Source organism: Pogoniulus pusillus, chromosome 24 (assembly GCF_015220805.1).
Source record: "Pogoniulus pusillus isolate bPogPus1 chromosome 24, bPogPus1.pri, whole genome shotgun sequence".
Classification (NCBI taxonomy): domain Eukaryota; kingdom Metazoa; phylum Chordata; class Aves; order Piciformes; family Lybiidae; genus Pogoniulus; species Pogoniulus pusillus.
In genome coordinates, this window is record NC_087287.1 from 5,672,593 (window position 1) to 5,687,894 (window position 15,302).

Below are 15,302 nucleotides of genomic sequence, written 5' to 3' on the forward strand. Positions count from 1 at the left end.
GTTATTAAACATTTTCCAAGCTTTTACCTTAATCCAGCTTAAAACAAAGATGATTCAGAGATGATGAGCTAACAATTTTCTAAGTGGACCTTATAAAGAAGGTACTGGGAAAGAATGCAAAGTTTCTATTAATAATAAACTAATAAAGAATAACAACAACAACAACAACAGAAAAATGTCCCAAATGTCTACCTAAATACTGCCATGGTACCAGTTTAGGAGCTGCTGCTGTGGGAGTCTTTGTGGAAGCACTGTCTTTCAGTAACCAAGACCTTTCAGTTCCAGACCTCAGCACTTGCTGAGGTGGAAGTGTCTGAACTCTGAGAAGCTTCTAAGAATTTGAAACACCACCCACTAACTGAAATCCCATCTTTGACTACTGAGTGATTTTATGCTAATTACACAAGTTTTGATGCCTTTCCTTGGAAGCCTTATACCTCCTTTTAATTTTTTTGATGACTAACTCCACAAATACATTCAATTGACCAAGTGAAAAATATTGGATAAAATATCCTTGTGGACTTTTTCTTTTAATTCTAGCTTCTTGCATCATTTCATGATCCATCTTGACTCTTAAGATTCTCTTGGGAATAAGAAGAAAGACAATGGCAAGCATCTAAGAAAACAAATGAGGATCACAGGATGTTAGGGGTTGGAAGGGACCTCAGCAGATCTTCAAGTCCAACTCCCCTGGCAGAGCAGGACCATAGAATCTAGCACAGGTCACACAGGCTGGAAAGTCTCCAGAGAAGGAGACTTTGCAATCTCTCTGTGCAGCCTGTGCTGGAGCTCTGTGACCTTTACAGTAAAGAAGTTCTTTTTCATGTTGAGGTGAAACTTCTGTGCTGTAGTTTACATCCATCGCTCCTTGTGCTATCCCAGGGCACAGTGAGCAGAGGCTGTCCCTGTCCCTTCCTTCCTTACTCCCAGCCCTCAGATATTTATAGACGTTGATTAGATCCCCTCTCAGCCTTCTCCTCTCCAGACTAAGCAGCCTCAGGGCTCTCAGCATGTCCTCATAAGATACATTTTAGCACCATAAATACATTCAACTGAGCAAGTGCTCATGAACCCGTTCTGTTCCTCTAGCTTCTTGGATCATTTCCTGATCCACCTGGACCCTTCAGTTTCTCATGGGAATAAGAAGAAAGACAATGGCAAGCATCTAAGAAAACAGATTAGGGCTTTCAATAGAAATAAGTCAGTGGGAGCAGGTTAAAAAAAATGACAAATGCTACAAATAATTTTGTTCTGTTTTGTTTCAGAAGCATGATAAAAGCAAGCAAAATTCTAGATCACTGCTTTCTTAGTCACTCCTTACTCAAGTAGAACTTGCTTGCTGGCATCTGTGCTGAGTCCTTCCTGAGTGAAATGTATGGGATGTTGTTTTCCCCTTTAAACAGTAACAATATCAGAAAAATAATGAATGGGCAAAGAAGTAAAAGCACTGAAGATGGTACCAATACCCTAACCATGCACTTAAGTTTACACTGCCTGCTTATTTAAGCACAAGATGATACAGAATAAGGTCAGGGGAAAATCATCCTAAATGCATCCCCTAAGATATCTGATTTATCCAATGACAGCAGAGCCCTGTTTATCCAAAATACTTGGGGAACATCAAAACATTTGGATAAACAGGGCTTCAAATAATTGAGGGAGTTATTGTATAAGCAATTCACACCAGGGGGACATAACCCAGATTCAAAGGAGAGAGTTTCAGATCAAAGGGGTACAGATAAATGGGATTTTGCTCTATATGAGCAAATAAAAAATCAACAGCATTTGGTTGTTCAGGAATCAAATGTCCAAACAATTCCTTTCTTTTTACAAGAATTCAGGACAAAAGGTCAAAGTTGTTGCAGTGGAAGAATATTTCCATGGAATCAAATGAACAACTAAATGAGACCAAAATCATGTAGGTTTGGGGTTGGGTTTATTTTTTTTTTCTGTGCATGTGGTATTTTGGGGGCTTTTCTGCTTGTTAGGTTAGTTTTTGGGGGTTTAAGGGTTATTTTAATTCACCAGTCTGCCAGTCAGGATTACGTAGAAGTTGCCAAGTATTTTGATCTCTTTCCAGCTGTGACACTAACATATTTTGCTGAGCAAGGTGGAGATCTGCAACATCTGTGGCTCTGCAAGTCATTTTCTCTGATGCCCAGTGGAAGCACACCATAGAAGACAGAAGTTGGGTCTTAGATGGACAATATTGTCTGGTGGCTCATCTTTATGTTAATGCCATGACCCAGACACGGTTTATCTACACACAGACATCATAATCCCCTATTAAATGCCCTTTAAAACACAAATCTTGGCATTAAAACAAAATATTCTGTGTAAAGATGTATGCTGTTATTCATGCCCTGCATCATTAATATGGTGGGGTGGATAATTTGCTGATTTAAACATTTAAACAGCCTTTTTCTGGGAGCTGTGCTCACATTCCTGCAATTCACTCTTGCCATTATTGCCTCTACAAGGCCCTTTTAATAGTGGGGGTGGCAGAGAAGAAGATAGAATCAACATCTGCTGCAACTCCCTGAAAGGAGGTTGGAGCCAGGTGAGGATCAGTCCCTTCTCCCTAATGACAGGATGAGAGGAAATGGCCTCAAGGTGCACCAGGGGAGGTTTAGGTTGGACGTTAGAAGAAGCTTCTTTACTGAAAGTGTTCTCAAAGGCTGGAACAGGCTCCCTAAGGAGGTGGCTGGATCCCCATCCCTGGAGGTCTTGAAAGAACAGAGAGATGTGCTGAAGGATGTGGTTTAGCACCAGGCTTGGCAGAGTTACATAATGGTTGGACTTGCTGGTATTAAAGGTCTTTTCCAATCAAAACAATTCTGATTCTATAAAGGGGAGCTAAAGATCTAAACCCACAACATGTTCTGATACCCCCCAGCACTTGATTCCTGAGGCTAAAAGCCCAGCCAGGAAGGATGTGCCTCAGGGTGTTTGTACCTCCAACAGCTCCGTCCTGGTTTATACGCCATAGGGAAAGGAAGGTTCCAGAGGGATGGCTTGGTTAGAAGGTGCTTTCTACCTCAAGCTTCAGAGACATTTTTTTCAACTATATCGTAAGGCATACCAGACCCAACCTCTTGAATCAACTCACAGTTGAGTCTTTGACTTCTCAGGTCCCTCTGCACACAGGCCCAAGTCCTGAGGCAGGCTCTCCTGGCGCAGATGAAGCTCGCAGGTGCAAGCGGTGGAGCAAGCTCCCCTCGCCCGGAGCACGCTCGGCTCGCACCGCGGGCAGGCTCTCCTGGTGCAGGTGCAAGCGGTGGAGCAAGCTCCCCTCGCCCGGAGCACGCTCGGCTCGCACCGCGGGCAGGCTCTCCTGGTGCAGGTGCAAGCGGTGGAGCAAGCTCCCCTCGCCCGGCGCACGCTCGGCTCGCACCGCGGGCAGGCTCTCCTGGTGCAGATGAAGCTCGCAGGTGCAAGCGCTGGAGCACGCTCGGCTCGCACCGCGGGCAGGCTCTCCTGGTGCAGATGAAGCTCGCAGGTGCAAGCGCTGGAGCACGCTCGGCTCGCACCGCGGGCAGGCTGCGCCTCACGCCTTGGCGGGTCTCGCTTAACCCTCGCGCCCCCTGCGCAGGGGCCCAGGCGCCCCCTCGCCGCCCGAGGAGCCAGGAGCGGGGCCGCGGCCGGGCGGCTGGCGCTGCCAGCAGGGCCCGCTGCCTCCTCTCTCCTCCCCCCTGCCGTCCCGCCGCTCGGCCCGTGGCTGCCGGGCAGCGGATCACGGCGTAGGAAAGGGAACGCGGGGAAGCGAAGAGTGGCCCCGACTCTCGGCAGCGTTTTCCCCACCGGCCGTCAGTGACCTCCCAGAGCGGCCCGGGGCTGCTAGCTCACGTGCAGGCACTTGGGCTCTGAGGGGAGAAGGTGGGAAGGGAGCGAGGGGGGAGAAGGAGGAGCGTCTGTGAGGGAAGAGTAATACTTACTGAAAGATTTGGGACAAGAAGCCTGGAGAGGTGGCGGTTTAGAGGTAAGTTTAATGGGGAAGGAAAGGAAATGTCGGCGGGAGCGGAGGTTGTGGCTGGAGAAATGTAGAGGCTGTCGTTTGGGCGGGGAAGGAGTGAGGGAGTCGCATGGGGAGAGGTCTGGCGGGAAAACGGAAGGACGGGGGTGGCTTGGGCTGTTTGCTGTCAGGTCGCACAGTCTAGAAGGAGTAAAGGTGACCTATGAAGACCGAAGCATGAGGAGGTCAAAGCAACTTGTCTGCCGAGGAGACAGAAGGATACCTTTGAATTGGTTTAAGGCTCCAGTCTGCTGGCTTGGTTGCCTCCTACCTCCTCATCTTGTTAGCTCCTCTGCAACCCGTTGGGTAGAACCGTGTTGTTTGTAATGCAGCTAAGAGCCAGCTTCTGGGTTTATCCTAATTTACATCAGCAGCTGATGTGTGTAGCTAAAGAACCCCACCACCACAAAACATATGAAAACCCCAAATTTCCCTCTTAAAAAAAACCCCAAACTAACCAACCAACCCGTGGTAGTCTTCTCTCCCAGTGAGCAGCAGATAAAGCTTGTTCACGTTTTGCCCTCTCACTGTTCTCCCTTTCTTTTACTATCTTGTCGAGGCTTCCTTCTCTGATTGAGGAATCCTTGCTGCGTGTTGTGCCTTGGCTGCAATTTGATAAGAGTACCCTGACCAGTTTTCTGTCTGGAGCAGAGCAGCGAGGAGAAGGTAAAAATGCAACCCTGTGTGCGATAATGGTTTTAGCTTGATAATCCTGGGGTCTGCCTGAAGCTGTTGTCCTTTCTGGATGCCAGGCCATACATGGTCTCTGACTTCACCCAACTTCTGAAGCTCATAAAGGTATAAGTACTTGGGCAAACGAAGTGGAAGTTTTCTTATCCTGCAGATACAGGGCTTCTGGAGCTGTGAATCAGTTCCCATTACCATCTAATCCCTGGGTTTTCTGCAGTGTTCCTTATTCATATAGCAGCCGTGTCATTGTTTTGATCTGTTCATCTAAGGGTCTGAATTCTGTTTGCTGCCATCAAACTCAGAAGCAGGTCTGTCTCTCCCTGAGTTGAGTGGTTACAGGATTGGCTCTGGTTCTTTCCTATCTTTTTTTTTCCCTCTTTGCCCCACCTTCCCAAAGGCTTTCTTTAAAGGTTAGATCTCACAGAAGATTTGGGTCCTCTGGAATCAAACAGAATCAATGAATTTCTCAAGCTCATTTTCAGAAGCAGTTTTGGGTTTTCTCTCTCTTTTTTTTTTTCCCCTTCTTCCTTTCTTATTTCCTGCCACAATCTCAGCCTCTTTGAATACTCTGATAGTGGAGTGTAATTTGGAGGGGGGAAGGGCGGGGAACAGCATGTGTGCTTGGGTCTGAAAATAATATCAACATTAAGGTGTATTTAATTATGCTTTATCAAGAGAGTGGTAAACTTGGGTGTTTGCTGTTGCTATTGATCATGATGCTGTGTGGCAGGCAGAGGCAGTAACTGCTGCTGATGGAAAAGAAAAGGTAGTGGAAGGAGGAGGGGAGAAGGAGGTGGGCGGCGAGGAGATTGGCTGCTCCTCACGTCAGTCAGAGCTGCGGGCCCCGGCTCTTCCGCTGCTCCAGCTCTGGCTCTCCCTTGAACAGCTCCTAGAGAGAACAAGGCGTGCGGAGCTCGGATCACCAGCATCATGCTCCTTGGGCTTGGATCGTAGATCCCCCCCCTCTTTGAACATTAAAAGAACTCCTTCGGCCATCAGCGTCCCAGGCAGACCCAGCGAGAAAACACACACTTGAGAGAGAGAGGAAAGAAAGAGGAGGAAGAGAAAAAAATCTGCAACCAAGTGGACTAAAGCAAAGGGGGAAAAAAAAAAAGAGAGTGCTTTGCTTGCACAGCTGCGAAGTGGGAATTTAAAGACCTGCAGAGAGAGATTCCAGCTCATCAGCACATACACATTGCAGAATTACAGATCCAGGTAGAAATGACATCAACAGGGAAAGAAGGCAGCGGAGCTCAACATGCACAATATGTTGGACCCTATCGTTTGGAGAAAACCCTAGGAAAAGGACAGACAGGTTGGTTCCTTCGCAGCAGCACCGGCGCTAGGGGGAAGGTGCTGGAGCAGCCAGTGAGCTGTTGGGGATGGGATATTCCAGGGTTCAGGTTTTCCCATTTGCTGCTTTAGTGGAGATGCTATTCACAGGGGATTATTTTTATTATTTTTTTTCTTAACCTTCATTTATTTTTAGGTTTCATTTTAATTTTTTTTTTAACCTTCCTTTTTTCTTTTTGTCAAAAAACAACCAACCAACCACAAAACCCAGGATGCTTTCTGTTCATTACTCCTGCTAATGGGTGTTGTTCTGCTTGACAGCCAGAGTGGATGCAGAGGCAAAAAAAAAAAATACATAGAGATGGTCGTCTGATGGTGAATTTTTCACATAAATTTCTTCACTGCCCTACTTCAGATCATTTTAATTTTTTAATCAAATTATGCTGAAATGAAAGGTTCACAGCCTGTAGTACCGAGGAGGTGGTGGTGGTGGTAGTGGGGGAGTCACCAGCAGTATTTCATGACATCATGATTGAAAAGGGTGTAGTCCTTAAGGTGCAGTTGGGGGGGTTTGGAAATATGTACAGTATGTTCTGTGGCACCGACTGCCATGGGTATTTAACAAATATGGATGGATGGGCTTGGTGGTTTTTGTGGGTAGGGTCAGAAAAGGAGGAAAAAAGAGAGGCTCGGCAGCAGAATTCATTCTGGTTGTGCTGTGTTTTTGTAGGAGGGATTGGACTGGGGGGGGAGGGGAGGTTATTTAATTATTTTTCTTAAAGCTTGTTTATGAAACTCACCCCTAGCAGATTTTCCTGAATGGAACAATGGTAAGAAATATTAAAAAAAAAAAAAGAGGAAAGGGAGTGGAGGGAATTAGGAGAGAGCAGGTGCTTCTGCCCTACATGACATAATTAGATCCACTAAATGCGTTCAAGATCTGGACTTACTGTTGCTTGCTTGGGTAGCAGATCCCCTTCAAGGGCAGGAGAACATTAATTGGAAGAAAACCCCTTCAGAAGGAGCCCAAATGTCTGCTTTATTTAAAAAATATATATCTATTATTAAATAATTTTTTTTTTTTTAACTCACAAGTGCCAGAAGCAATGGCAGCTGGTAAATTCATCGGGTTAAGAGCCCCCTGAAAGTGGCTTGAGATGGGAGATTATTTAGGGAAAGGGGAAGATCAGCTCTAAGGGGGCTTCTCTGGGCATGTGGGTGTTAAGTGTTGTTCATTATGGTGGGACAATAAAACATGATGCATTGTGGTGTATCTCTTTTTTTTTTTTTATAACCCAGCCAAGCTTTGCCCATCTGTTGTCTAAAGGATTTAATAGGCGTTTCCATCCCCAGCTGCTGCCTCTGCTCTGCCTGCTTCCTCGCTGCCCTGCGTGGCAGCAGCTCTGCAGTCCGCAATTTTCTTAGGGACACAGTCAAAATCCAGATCTTTCTCTGTAAGAAGCAATGCTCTTCTGAGATGATTGATTATAAACCCCCCCCTCCTCTTCCCCTCCTTCCCCCTCCTCTTCACAACCCCATAGCAACCGTTCAGAGGCAGGGATGAAGATGACATTGTCTTCTAGCGAAAGTGACTTTTATTTATATTTCATGTTTTTTTCCAAATCTCTTCAGTGTATCAGCTGCTGAAGGTAGCTCTCTGTCACTGTTTTGCTTACCACCTTTATTCTTTGCATAGCTCGGGAAGCCTTTACTTCTGCAGCTGTATTCTTACCCAGATCTGCTCTGCTGATGATAATAATGAGCATCTTCTACTGAAAAATTGCAGTGTGCTGGTAATAAAAGTGCCCTATTTCTTCTCGCAGTCCTTTCCTGGATACTCCAGGTGATCAAAGAGCCAGCTGTAGATGGCAAATTCATTTTTGTCTTCATCACCATTTCCTTATTTCCTCTCCCCTTCTCAGCACCCCTCCCTCCCCTTTAAATACAATTATGCCTGAGTTCCTGAAAATACAACTGCATTAACCTTTTGCCTCACGTCTTGTAGCCTGACATTGTGGTCCTAAAGGGTTATCTGCAGCTTTGGGGTTTTTTTTCCCCTCTCTGCTAATCTTCCTATCTTCCTCCTAAGTGATTAGAGACAGGGTGGGGGTGGAGGGAGAAGAGGAGGATGTATTTAGCGGCTTGCTGCTGTTGGCCTCTGCAGTTATTCAGCCAGCTGGACAAGGGTGAAAGTTTTACCATATAACCGATCTCTAGCGAAGCCTCTGCTGCTTGCACACATGGGTGCACACAAAATGCACAGTGGCATAGAAGCTGGAGGGGGGAGGTTGGGGGGGGGGGCAAGGCAGAGGAGGAGAAATCTCATAAGTAGTTGGTGTCAGCCTGTGTCTTGCCTTCTATACCTGCCCTTGATGGAGGGGGGAATAACATGCTGGGGTGAAATCTTGCTCAGTATTAAACACACACGGCTAAATATGGAAAGATGCCTTCTGGTCTTCTCGCATTTTCTGTGCTAATCACATTTGGGAGCAAGCAGGATGGTATGAGCAGTGTGTGGTACCTAGTCCTCCTCCTGCTTCTGTTGGAGGGGAAGCAGGCAGCCTGCAGTGCTTTTAGAGAGAGGGCAGCAAGTGCAGTGTGCAAGGCCTGGCTCATCATGGTGTGTAACTTGGAATTGGGGCTTGCAGTGGCATTAAGGCTGAAGAAAGCAGTGGTTGTACTCATTCCTTTAGAGCTTGCTTTAAAGCTTGGAAGGTCAGGAGGTAATGGGTTGGAATTTATAAGGGGATGGGGAATGGTGAGAACTAAAATCTGGCAGAATGCAGTGATGGCAAGAAAGCTGTAAGTTGTGTTGCAAAGTCCTGTCCATTTTGCAGGGTGCTTCATATTTATTTTTTTACTGTGAATAAAAATATCTTGGCTTTAAAGTTATTTCAGACATATGGATCCATCTTTGCTCCTAGGTACATTAATATGCTACCAATGTGTTAATCACTCTTCCTAGCTTTGGCTGAGATCAAAAGACAGGGGATTGGGGTAGCAGGAGCGTGGGTTTGTAACTCGGGGCAGATTTGGAAATGGTGCCTTAGGGGTAGAACTTACTGCTAAGTAGAGCTCCCTGTCTTTCTCTCTGGAGTTCTCACTTATTGCCACCCAAATAACTAAAAAGAAAAATGTCTACTGGTTCCTGCAGAAAGGTCCAACACCCGGGATGTTGGTGGAACCTGGTGACATCTGGCTGTGGGTGGGCAAGACTGACAGGGAAAAAGGCTTCAGCTCAAATTGGTGGGTAAAGACCATTGCTGAAAGTCTTGATTAGAATTCAGAATGGGGTATGCAGAATTGGTCCTGAACAGCCTTCTGTGCATTGAGCTTCCTGAGGGTGGCTGGTGCCACAAGGAGAGGATCAGGACCTCTGAGTTGAAGTTGGGCAAGGTCTGCATGGGGCAGTGCTGGAAAATGTTTGTGCTTCACTCCTTGCTGGTAGTGGGAATGGTGGAGGAATGAAAGAGGATCCTTTGCATGTGAATTTAGGGTATGATTTGGGTGCTGTTAGTATAATGCCTTAAATTCAGAGCACCTCTTGTTTACTGCAGCAGGAGGAATAGCTTGTGGAATCAGCATTTGATTTTTTTTTTTTGCAGGAGGACAAGAAGCAGCTTAGCTTTCTTGTACTAAAAATTGTTACCTTGCAGAGCTCTCAGTGTAAAAGATCATTGAGATGTGCACACATGACGTGAGGGGAAAGATTGGGTTGGCCAAGTTTCATTGCTAGATACTTCTACAGTTAATTATAGGAGGGTTTCATTGTAATTAACAGTAATGAACAAAAGATGTCACAATAACACATGTGGAAACAGCATGCCCTGAGAAGCCCCAGTCGTACCCGATCATGAAGTTTTAGGTTTAGTTTTAGGTCAAACAGAAGTTTTTCTCCATTTGCCGCTAATTCTAAATGAAATCAGCTTCTTGCATGTTCTTTCCTGTTTGCATTTTCTCCCCCTGTGTTTTTAATGCCACATATATCTTTGATGTGTATCATTTGCCCTCATGAAGCCCTGTTTCACACTTGAAACTTCTAAAAAGCGTTTCAGAGTGACTGAACAGAATATTTGTTAATGAGCACAAACATGAGGAACTGCAGCATTTCTTGTGAAGGGTTTTGGTGCTGCAGAGGGTTTCCTTGTGTTTTCATCTGACACTCACTCTGTGGCATCAAGCATCACTGTTTGCTGTGGCACCAATCGAGTGTCTAGTTGAGATTTCCTAAAAGCTGCTTTGTCTCCAAGCAATAAGATGTTGGCTCAAAGTGGGAGTTCCCCTGTTCACTTTGAGCTAATCTTGGTGGAAAATGTCATCTTACTGATCCATTTTGTCTGTTCTTTTCATTCTAAGCCCAGTTCTGCAGACATTCAATACAAAGAATCCTGTTTGACAATCAAGGCCACCTGAACCTTCACAAAGTGCATGAGTGGGGGTCCCCTTTTCTACGTTGTATACCTTATAACTTACAGCTCCTTAGGTATAACATATTCCTTGCACCAGAGCCATCAGCGAGGTGTTCAGCAGTATGCTGGTGGGTTATGTAAGAACAAGAATCATTTACATTTGAGCCCTGGTGAATTTTGGAGCCTTTTATTCAGCAAGAGCTTGAACAGGATGCTGCTTAACCACCTGTTGCCATGACACCGGCAGAAACTGAAATGTGTTCGTGGCTTTTTTTCTTTTCATTTGTCTTTGTCAAATTTGGTTGAAATGGAAAGCTTCAGATCTGTTGGAGGAGTATCTGGTAGCCAGTGCGATCTCAGAAGCTTGATCTAAGTAGGTTACACAAGGTTTATCCTTTCCATTCATATTGCTGGAATATTTATTTAACGTGAAACTAGGATGTTGGATGTGGAGAGAAGCTGAAGAATGCAGCTTTGTTCTGTCTAGGTGAATGCATTGTTAGAGAGGTGTGAATCATTCCAGTCCCCCCGTGCCCTTTCTAAACAAGTACCAAACCATTCCCTTAATGGTTTCATATTTTACTTCTCTTTAAGAAGTTTCTTTCAGAATGTTGAATCCATCTCCTTTGTCATCATAGTCCATGAAGACTTAAATTGTTAATCAGGAATTGGACAAATAAAATACTACAAACAATACTGTGGGCAGTAAAGGTCTTAAGAGTAAAATTTTGCCAGGAAAGGTTATGTCACAGTGACTGAGACTTAATGGATTGTCAAGTGATGGTTATGGGTTCTGAGAGCTTTATGTACCTTTCATCTGATTGCTCAGGAGTGCTGCTTGCCTGCATCACTGACTGAAGTAAACTAGTGTGATGGAGTCATAGAATCATAGACTGGGTCTGGTTTGAAGGGACCTTTTAAAGGTCATCTAGTTCCAACCTCTCCCTGGGGATCGCTCAGAGCCCAAGACAGCCTGGCCTGGAATGTTTGCAGAGGTGAGGCATCTGAGCAACCTGGGACAGGGTCTTCTCACTCTGTGTCAAACCTTTTTTCCCTTCTCTCAAGTCCAGATCTCCCTCTTGTAGTTCAAACCATCACCCTTTGTCTTGTCACATCATGTCCTGCTCAAAAGTCTGTCCCCAGCTTCCTGATCAGCCCCTTTTAAGGACTGAAAGGCCACCAGAAGGTTTCCCCAGAGCTGCCTTTTCTCCAGGCTGAACAAGCTCAACTTGCTCAGCCTGGCCTCACAGCAGAGGGCTTCCAGTGCTTCTATCATTGTTGTGGCCTCCTTTGGCCCCACTCCAAGAGGTCCCCATCTGTGCTGTGCAGAGGACTCCAGAGCTGACCCCATCACTGCAAGGGGGGTCTCAGCAGAGCACAGCAGAGGGGCAGAATCCCCTCCCTGCCCCTGATGCCCATGCTGCTCGGAATGCAATCCAAGACATGGTTGGCTCTGGGCTGTTTCCCTGTTATCTGTTGCTTTAAGCAGTGAACTGCAGAATCAGTCTGCTTGGTGCATTTTTTTAGTTGTGTTCTAGTAGAATACTCAACTATGCTCTTTTTTGGTTGTTTGGGGTTTTTTTTGCATGAAAATTATGCAAAGTAGTATAGAATCAGAGTTATTTTGGTTGGAATTGACCATGCCACGTGTCTGAACTGCAAGGTTCGGATGTCACTTTTATGACTTTGAGTCCTTTGAGCAAACTTCTGTTTGCTAATGACTGTAAAAATGATTTGGTAGTGTGCATGGGTGTTGTGGGGTTTTTTTTTTGCTTCCATTCTTCTACAGATTTTGTAGTCTTTTATCTCAGTATCATAAAGTGGCTTAGACTGGATGAGACCTCAGAGATCATCTACACCAATCTCTCTACCACGGGCAGGAATAAATGCCAGCTAGACCTGACTGTTCAAGGCCTCATCCAGCCTGGCCCTGAACACCCTCAGGGAAGAAGGCATCCACAACTTATTGCAGTCTCACCACCCTTGTACTGAAGAACTTCTTCACAAGATCAAGTCAACCTCCTTTCCCTGAGCTTCAAACCATTCCCCCATGTTCTGCTGGTAGGCACCCTTATGAAAAGTCCCTCTGCAGCCTTCTTGTAGGATCCCTTCCAGTACTGGAAGGCAGCTTTAAGGTCCTTCTACAGTCTTTTCTTCTCCAGGCTGAACAATCCTAGCTTCCTCAGCCTGTCCTCATAGCAGAAGTGCTTCTGCCCTTGGGTCATCTTTGTGGACTTGTTCCAAAGCTCTGTGTCATTCTTATGAAGTAGGAAAATTGTGATGAACTTGTTGAAAAGGGAGCAAGCTGTGAATGATTTGTTTTCCTTTGTGAAATACAGTGAGCTTCCTCAGCCAAGAGCTGTTGAGGTAGTCCTACTCATCTGACATTCACTATCTGACTGCTTCTATAGCTATGTTTTGATCATCAACAGGAACTGTGGAAGGAGTGATGTCACCAAGACAGTTTTCGCATTGCTCAAGCACTTTGCTGCTTTCTGTCACTGCTCTAATGTCACTTTGTGCCACCACAGTGGGAAAGACTGCATTGGAATGGTGAGAGAGGGTAGGGAAATTAAAAAAAGCTTCATCATAGGAATTATCTCTTGAGAAGAATTCTTTCTTATCTCTGAGAAAGCTGTGCTGCCATGAAAAGAACAAAGGTAGCATTTGAAATGGGTTCTTACAGTCACAGATATTGTTCAGGGTAGGGAAGACCTTAAAGATCATCAACCCTAACCCAACACTACTAAATATGCTGCTAAACTATGTCCTTCAGCACCACATCTGTATGGCTCTTAAACACCTCCAGGGAATGGGACTCCATCACTGCCCTGGGCAACCTATTCCAGGCCTTGACAGTCCTTTCATCCTAAACCTCCTGTGGCACAATTTGAGGCCATTTCCTCTTGTCCTGTCACTTGTTACTAGAGAGATCAGCCCCCACCTGGACCCAGCCTCCTTCCAGGGAGGTATAGAGAGGGAGAAGGTCTCCCCTGAGCCTCCTTTTCTCCTGATTAAACAACCCCAGGTCCCTCAGCTGCTTCTCACCAGCCCTGTCCTCCGCACCCTTCACCAGCTTTATTTCCCATCTCTGGACCCACTCTAGCACCTCAATGTCCTTCTTGGAGTGAGGGGTTCAAAACAGAACCTAGGATTCCAGGTGCAGTCTCATCAATACTGAGTACAGGGGGTGATGACCTACAGTTTTACAATGACTTCTGTAGATGGAGTGGAGCAGCCAGTGCAAGTTTTGGATTCTCCAAGAATTGAAATTTACTCAGTACCTTATGTTTTGGGAAGTGTTTAATACCTTAGGAAGTGAAACAGAGATTACAATGCCAGTAATAAAAGTTGATAACCTCCTCAAAACATGTAGGTAGGCGTGTAGAACAGATCACAAGATGTTAGGGGTTAGAAGGGACCTATAGAGATAGAATCCAACCCTCCTGCCGGAGCAGGACCATAGAATCTAGTGCTGGTTGATGTTAGTGGTAAGAGAATTCCAGCTTTCAGGAGGACTTTGAAAGGAAAGCAAGCTTGGAAGCAATGCCCTCTGAACTAAGACACGTTGTGTAAGGAATCTGTTATACACACAAGAGAACAGTTGAAACAAGACATGGAAGATTGGATGGAGAAGGCTCTGGGGAGATCTCAGAACTATATTTTGGTATCTGAGGAGGACCTACAGGAAGGCTGGGGAGGGCTTGTGTAGAAGGGCCTGTGAGGATAGGATGATGGGCAGTGGCTTGACACTGGAGCAGGGAAGATGTAGGCTGGATATCGGGAGGAAGCTCTGTATAACAAGAGTAGTCAAATACTGGAAGAGGTTTCTCAAGGATGTGTTTGAGGCCCTATTCCTGAAGGCATTCAAGGTCAGACTGATTAAGTTGGAGGTGTCCCTGCTGCCTACACTGGGGAGGGGCTGGCTAAGATGACTTTTGAGGGTCCCTTTCAAGGCATAGGCCCAAATGAATGCTCAGATGTGGAGATGCTGGCAACTGCCCTTGTGAAGTCACTCTTGTTTTAGGCTGAGCTGACTTCAGTAGAAAGCTCATCAAGCCCATGATAGATAGGTGGGGTGGAAACTTTGTGCTTGCTGTGGATTGTTCTATTAAGAAACATTACAAAGAGATTTTCTGGGTTTGTTTTAAACAAACTCAAGATGTTTAGCAATCCCAGTCAATAATGCTGTTCATTCTGCTTAGGGAATGTGAGGAGATTGTTCCATTTTCAGTTCATGCATAAACAGGAGTGTTTCTCTACAAAACATCCACACTGCTCTGCAGACTAACATGAATAATTTGTTGTAAAGAGTGTTCTTAATGAACTTGAACCAGCTTCATCTGCAGTGTCTCTAAGCACGCAGTGATTTCCTTTTTAACTCCTTATTTGTTTTAGATTTTCTGGCAATCAACTATGCTGCTGCTTTCCCCAAGTGCCTTTACTTCACTTAGGAATTGGTTGCACTTTAGCAATATTCAGAGGTTTGAATTGTGTTCTTGAGTGTCTGTTGGCTGTGTTGCATAAGAGTATTTTATTTTGCTTCCATAGTTGTGTGAGCACTTCCAACATAAATATTTACAAGGACAAACTGAAAGTTTAGTTTTCCTGAACAGTTTGGATGTGATTCTGAAGTGTACCCTGGAAGATGTGGGGTTTACCTCAGGGTTTATTTTTGAAGTGTACAGATGTCACCAGACTTAATTAACTTCAGAGAGCGTATTAATGATACTTGTCCAGTTCCATTTGACTAATTCTGCATTGAATTCTGAATAGCAGATTTTATAGTTCTATTTACTGACTAGAAAGATTATGGATAAAATAGTGGTTAAAAAAAAATACAGAATCCTAGCCTGGAGTTGGAAGGGACCTCTGGAGGTCATCCAGCCCAAAACTTC

The 15,302-nt window shown here is 45.2% G+C and overlaps 1 protein-coding gene across 16 annotated transcripts in view; it reads left to right on the forward strand.

Annotated features, from left to right (window-relative positions):
- The first annotated feature begins 3,175 nt into the window (after window positions 1-3,175).
- BRSK2 (BR serine/threonine kinase 2) overlaps window positions 3,176-15,302 on the forward strand; it is a 392,408-nt gene continuing 380,281 nt past the window's right edge. For 8 of the 16 annotated variants that reach the window (XR_010306690.1, XM_064163163.1, XM_064163155.1 and 5 more), the window contains exons 1-3: window positions 3,178-3,979; window positions 4,572-4,678; window positions 5,589-6,017. Coding sequence is in view for 15 of the 16 variants with exons in the window: in XM_064163163.1 (XP_064019233.1) it covers window positions 5,924-6,017 (94 nt within the window). In the remaining variant the exon portion in view is untranslated. Of the gene's footprint in view, window positions 3,980-4,571; window positions 4,679-5,588; window positions 6,018-15,302 lie in introns of all 16 variants that reach the window. The other 8 variants (XM_064163149.1, XM_064163151.1, XM_064163150.1 and 5 more) reach the window with 4 other exon arrangements.